The sequence below is a fragment of the Azolla caroliniana genome, unplaced genomic scaffold (assembly GCF_043228905.1).
Source record: "Azolla caroliniana isolate FFs.n. ecotype wild unplaced genomic scaffold, voAzoCaro1.0.p SCAF_6, whole genome shotgun sequence".
Lineage (NCBI taxonomy): Eukaryota > Viridiplantae > Streptophyta > Polypodiopsida > Salviniales > Salviniaceae > Azolla > Azolla caroliniana.
The window spans coordinates 9,885,015-9,890,639 of NW_028230441.1; the positions used below are offsets into that span (position 1 = coordinate 9,885,015).

At 37.7% G+C, this 5,625-nt stretch overlaps 1 protein-coding gene across 2 annotated transcripts; it reads right to left on the minus strand.

Annotated features, from left to right (window-relative positions):
* Positions 1–479: 479 nt before the first annotated feature.
* On the minus strand, positions 480–5,074 carry LOC147863034 (uncharacterized). Of its 2 annotated transcripts, none has more exons than XM_087321076.1 (6): positions 3,942–5,074; positions 2,814–3,034; positions 2,438–2,630; positions 1,720–1,805; positions 1,533–1,624; positions 480–1,282 (listed from the first exon to the last, which is right to left on the minus strand). In XM_087321076.1, exons 1-6 carry the CDS (start codon positions 4,137–4,139, stop codon positions 1,056–1,058), a joined length of 1,017 nt encoding a protein of 338 aa, XP_087177202.1. In that variant the 5' UTR covers positions 4,140–5,074; the 3' UTR covers positions 480–1,055. The 2 variants fall into 2 exon arrangements, with proteins under 2 accessions (XP_087177202.1, XP_087177201.1); XM_087321075.1 differs by having other exon boundaries at positions 2,438–2,633; positions 3,942–5,071.
* Between the last annotated feature and the right edge of the window lie 551 nt (positions 5,075–5,625).

A 5,625-nucleotide genomic window follows, 5' to 3' on the forward strand; every position in this document is an offset into this window, starting at 1 on the left:
TTAAAACATGTCGCGCCACACCAATCATACCATAGAGAAAGGGAGGTGGTTCCTAATAAGATCATTCATTACAAATTAATAGCAGTTTCGAGACAAATAGTATCTCGATTCTCATCAAGGGACTATCCATATATTTCACGACAAGCATATAACCATATCAAGAAATACAATAGATTATTGCATCTTGTGAAAGAAACATGTAGAAAACTCAGCAGTATTTCGTTAGGATGTCAGTATTGATCAGAAAACTCAAAAAAGAAGCTGAAATTCTAGCCAAAATCTCCATGGCTGCCCACATGAAATGAAACCGCATAAGATTCCAAAAACTCAACCCAAGTTAGGGTCTTCTGGCATCTTTTTGCGGTCAGAAAAAATAAGCAACTCATTATGCTCTTTAATAGAAAAAAACTGCCCCAAGATGACAATCTCACATATAAGAAGATCTCAAAACCAATAGAAATTGCTTCTCTGACCCCTCCTAAAGTATAGTTTCCAAATTCAGTATAACTATATTGTTCTTCTCTTAATTTCTCCTCTTTATGCTTTTTACATTTTTGGGTTTCCTTTCTTCTTCTTCTTTTGGACACTCACAAATGAAAGCATCAACCCTGTCAATGATTTTATCTTTGTTGTTTTTTATCTTGTCCTTTACAGCATTTTTTTCACCCATTACAGCTGTGCTATTGCACCACTCATGACAAAAATTATGAAGACACCTTCCATTAAAAGCCATGTTGGAATGGGGTATTAAATTTCTCTATGTTTGCATTACTCCTTCAAAATCACTCTTTTCTTTGATTGTTGTATTAATGAAAATACCGCCTTGGAATGGTACTAAAGATCCTGTTCTCTGTTTTATCAATAGTTCAAAATCCCTAGTCACTTTGAGGCTTCTTGTTTGAACAAATTGATCACATGTTGGAATGACCTTAAATAACCCTGTTCTCTGTTTTTGTATCATCATTTGAGATTTTTTTGCTTGCCTTAAAATACAACAATCCAGCATGGATACACAACTGATATGAACAGTTTTTCTCTTCATCCTCTTTGCCTTGCTAAAATCTCATTACAGAAGCAGGAGGGCATTTTGACATGAAATATTCATAATCGGGATGACGAACCCGCAACCTTTTAAGCCAATTATCTGATGACATCTGTAGCGACAAAACATCATGGCGATCAGTGGCGCCAGGAGGTGTCCAAACAGAACCTCTAAATTTATATAGAGCAATGCCAAACGGATAGAGTGCCAGCTGAGTCTTGCACTGGAGAGTGGAGCTTTCTATCTCAGCAAAACAAGCAACAAATCAGATATCTTTACATGATGAAACAATGAGGGAATACCAAAAATTGGAAACAAACAAAACCAACTTAAATCCAAATAGCATAATGTGGTGAAAAAAAATGAAGAAACAAAGACCACATAATTTGAGATAGCAGAATATAGCAAAAAAAGTACGTTCTCTGATTAGAATCACAACAGTACAGATTTTTCTCTTTTCCTGACACTGGTTCTATTACTTGAGCCTCACCTTCATATAGAGTGGAAAGAGAATGGTACGTCAAGAAGCAAGCCGAAAGATCCTTCAAAGTCACACCCGTTGGTATACGATAAATAGGGTACCTGAGACAAATAATATAATAAGAAGTTAAAATAATATTTAACCAAGAAATGAAGCTTCGAACAAGTATTTCATGGGTGAACTTGAGGATTTATACCATGCTACCGACAGCCAACTTGACTGTGAAAGATCATTACTACAAAGGGTCTTAATACCCGGAAACTGTCTCGACAGATCACGAATCTGCACAAGAAAACTGTACATTAGAAAATTCAGCTACAATTCAAAGTTGAAAAGGTTTCCAAATAAAAGGTCGCACTTGTGAAACTTCATTGTGAGTACACCAATCTAAAGATTCAACAACCTATACATAGTGACCTTTCAACACTAGGCCACTGTCCATCACAAACATATGGCAATGATCATTTCAAAGTGTCTTAGAAGTGCGAGCAAGCCCAATATTTGATGCATGTGCACACTTCAAATAGTGCATCATTGGAGAACAGGGCTATTACCTGACTTCCACATTTAGGATTTCTGCCAATTTTTGCTTCATTGGAGAACAGGGCTATTCCCTGACTTCCACATTTAGTATTTCTGCCAATTTTTAGGGTTTCTAAAATTAGAGTTTTCATTAGCAAGTCCTAGGAATGCATTTACAGGTTCATGTGCAAAAGCCTACGCATGTGGCTGGCTGAAAACTCCTTGAGTGGCATTCTGGGGTCTTAATTCCTTTCTCATCCTTTTCAAAAGATAATGATCTTTTGAATTGAGGGACCCATATTTGGAGCAAATCATGGTGTATTATGTCAAATCCTGTCACCACTCTCGTAACCACATGACGCATATATATATTATCATCAATTCATATATACCTTATCAACAAGAGGCACCCTCATAGATGGCGCAACTGATTCAAAATATTCAAAGATAAGGGACTCCCTTCGGTGATTGTCCTCCAAATCGCCCCCTGACCCATGATCCAATCGCTCACCATCGTTGCTACTTGTTTCACTACCACTGTCCCTGTACTCTACCTCACTACCATCACTATCGTCACCGAGATGCCTTCTGATGAGATATTAGGAGAAGTAACATTAGGCCCAAAACATGATTGTCCATACAAAGATAAAGAAACATTAGGCCCAATTGACCTGTTTTTTGAATAAAGCTTGTACGCTACACTCGAATAAAGTTGAATAAAGAAACATGGTTGCAATAAGGAAAGAAAAGTCTAATTACTCAATTGACCTGTTTTTTGAATACAGCTTGCACGCTTCACTCGAATAAAGTTGAATGGCTGACAAATACGGAACATAATACTGTACTACAGTGTCCTTGGGATTAAGAACTATAGGAACCCCTGCACCATAGGCACTCCATTCATCGAAGCTATCCCAAAGGTCTCTCAAGGAGAAGAAATTCTTCTTATAAATGTGAGATTCTTGGAAACAAGATCCTCGGAGACGACTCTGGAAAATATATATATTCACAATCATAGGGGATCCTCATCATCAATGCAATAACATTAAACTACTTCTTCCTTCCTGAATTATTAATGTGATTAAACTCTGCAGGGGATTACCATGATATACATGAGTAACCAATAACTCATTTCTTCTTCTAATGCTTCTTAATGCATGCCACATTACAATAGAAGATGATCAGGTGGACTATTAATAATCCTTATGAATCAGTTGAGATCACAAGGATATACATAAATATGAACATCATATTAAAACCCCGCATTTCTCTTCCCATCTTATTTTGCAATTGTAGATTTTCATAACGTTGTTGTGATTGGAGATATGCATGAAAGGAAAAAAATGACATTAACAAATGCGACATAAATCGAGAAAATAAAATTTTATCAAGGGAACAAAACTCAAAAGTGTTGTATTTTCTCACTATATCTAGTAAATTATAACATGAATATATAAATGCTCATCGCTTCTAGTGAATTGTGTCCATTTTCTCATCGCTTCTAGCGCATTCCTAAAGTTTGTGGTGTTTCTTACTACATTATTTCCTAAAATTTGGAGAGAAATAAATAAGATCTGTACTATAATCTATATTCTTATCATATTGGTATATTCTTTCTCATCATATTGGTACATTCTTATACAATTGTAGTATTTTCTTATTTTTCCCCGGTAAATACCTAATCAGAAGCCAATGTAAGGACCTCTCTAGTTTAATACCTCTGAAAAAATGTGTGTGTTACTTCTTGTTATTTGTGGTGTTATCTCATTATTTCCAGTAAATTCGTTTACAATGCGTAGTATTTTCTCATCATGTCCTACTACTCAACACTTAGGATGCCAATGGAAAGAGATCGCAAAGCAAGAAGAAGAAAGAAAGGTGGTCAACCTATCATACCTTGAAAAGGAATTGAGATGGAACAGTGGGGGTAGTATGTTCCATGAAGCGATGAAGATTTGAGGTATAATTAGCATCATGACCAGGTTGTTCAGTGGATCCTTTCTGCACATGAGAGCTTTTCTTCTGTCGAAACAATAACTCATTACGACATGATGGTAATCTGAAGGTCGAGGAGCATGGTGAAGGATTGTCCATGAAAAGAAAGAAAGCACGCTTCTTTCTGATCCTTCACTAGTCTAGCTTCCTTCACTCTTCCGACACTCTTCTTATTACTCTCAAGTCCTTCTCTGTTCTAGCTTCTCTCTGGTTCTTCTCTCTTCTAAGTTCTCTCTAATCTGTGCATAACAGAAAAATGATTTCTTCCTTCTTCTTCCGATTGAAGCTGTTTGACTATCAAACCTCTCTTCTTCTTCTTCTTCTTCTTCTTCTCTTTAATTCGTATCTAACAAAAATTGATGGCTTCCAATTCTTCCGATTAGAAGCTTTACAATTATCAATCCTCTCTTCTTCTTCTTCTTCTTCTTCTTCTCTACTTCTTCTCTTTCTACACGTAATAGAAATTAATGGCTTCAAAATCTTCCGTTTGAGGCGCCACTAATCTCTATTAAACATTTCTTCCTCTTCTTTCTTCTCTTCCTCTGAGGTAATTCTCGTGTGTAACGGAAAGTGTGTTCTTCTTCTCTGCCCCTTTTGAAGCTTTAATGTTAATATCAAAACGCTCTGATTATTTTCTTCTAACGTAAGGGGAAAAGAACCCGCTTAGATTCCCTTACGATCTGAACAGGGTAGGTTCATCCTTCCCCCGTCTCGCAAGAATGGAGGTGGCTAGAAGAAGAATGAGATTATGAAGATATTGAAGACGAAGAGATTGGCCTTCTGCAGCAGAAGAGATGGCGATGGCGAGGGGCCGTAAGAAGAAGAAGAAGAAGACGCAGAGATGGAAAGATATGGAAGAAGAGCAAATTTGGAGAGAAGCGAAAAGGAGAAGAGAGCTTAACAGACACGCGTTCTTCGTCTATCTCTCTCTCTCTCTCTATCCGTCTCTTCACTTCTCTCTTCTGTGTGTGTGTGTCTCTCTCTCTGCTACAGTCAGAAGAGAGAAAGAAGGAAAGAGAGAGAGAGAGAGAAGGGGCGGCGATCGTTGGCTATGGCGGCGAAGATGAAGACGAAGACGAAGGCAGAGGAAAGAGAAAAGGATCTCTCTCTCTCTCTGTCTCTCTCTCTCTCTCTCTCTCTCTCTCTCTTCGCTCAGTCTGTTCTGCGCTCATTCATTTGTCTGACGTGGCGCCACGTCAGACAACTCCCCTCTCATTTTTCCACCTTTTAATTTATTTATTTTACACCCCCTCCAAAACAAAAACAAAACATGCAAAGAAATGAATCAATTAAAAAATAGCCAAGGCATCATATACATATATTATAATTTATAAATATAAATATATATATATATATGCATGTAATGTACATACACACACTTGTGTCTTTGTTTTGTGTGTGCGTGCGTGTGTGTTTGCGTGTCTGCAAGACCCGCCTCCGGATAGACTACTCAACTCACATGAACATCACATACGCGCGTGGCCCTTGGCACCACCTTTGCCTCTAGATGCTCTCGTTGGCATCGCTATCTATCTATGCCTTCATGCTTCGCCTGCAAAGAAGCTTGTGCATGCATTACATGCTT

What these genes read in the sequence shown, in the direction of transcription:
- LOC147863034 (XM_087321075.1), bottom strand. Translation starts at nt 4,139, where the DNA reads ATGGACAATCCTTCACCATGCTCCTCGACCTTCAGATTACCATCATGT. An exon ending in AAGCTGTATTCAAAAAACAG is followed by an intron (nt 2,634 to 2,813) that starts GTCAATTGAGTA and finishes ATATCTCATCAG; the next exon opens with AAGGCATCTCGGTGACGATA. An exon ending in GGGTGCCTCTTGTTGATAAG is followed by an intron (nt 1,806 to 2,437) that starts GTATATATGAAT and finishes TTTCTTGTGCAG; the next exon opens with ATTCGTGATCTGTCGAGACA.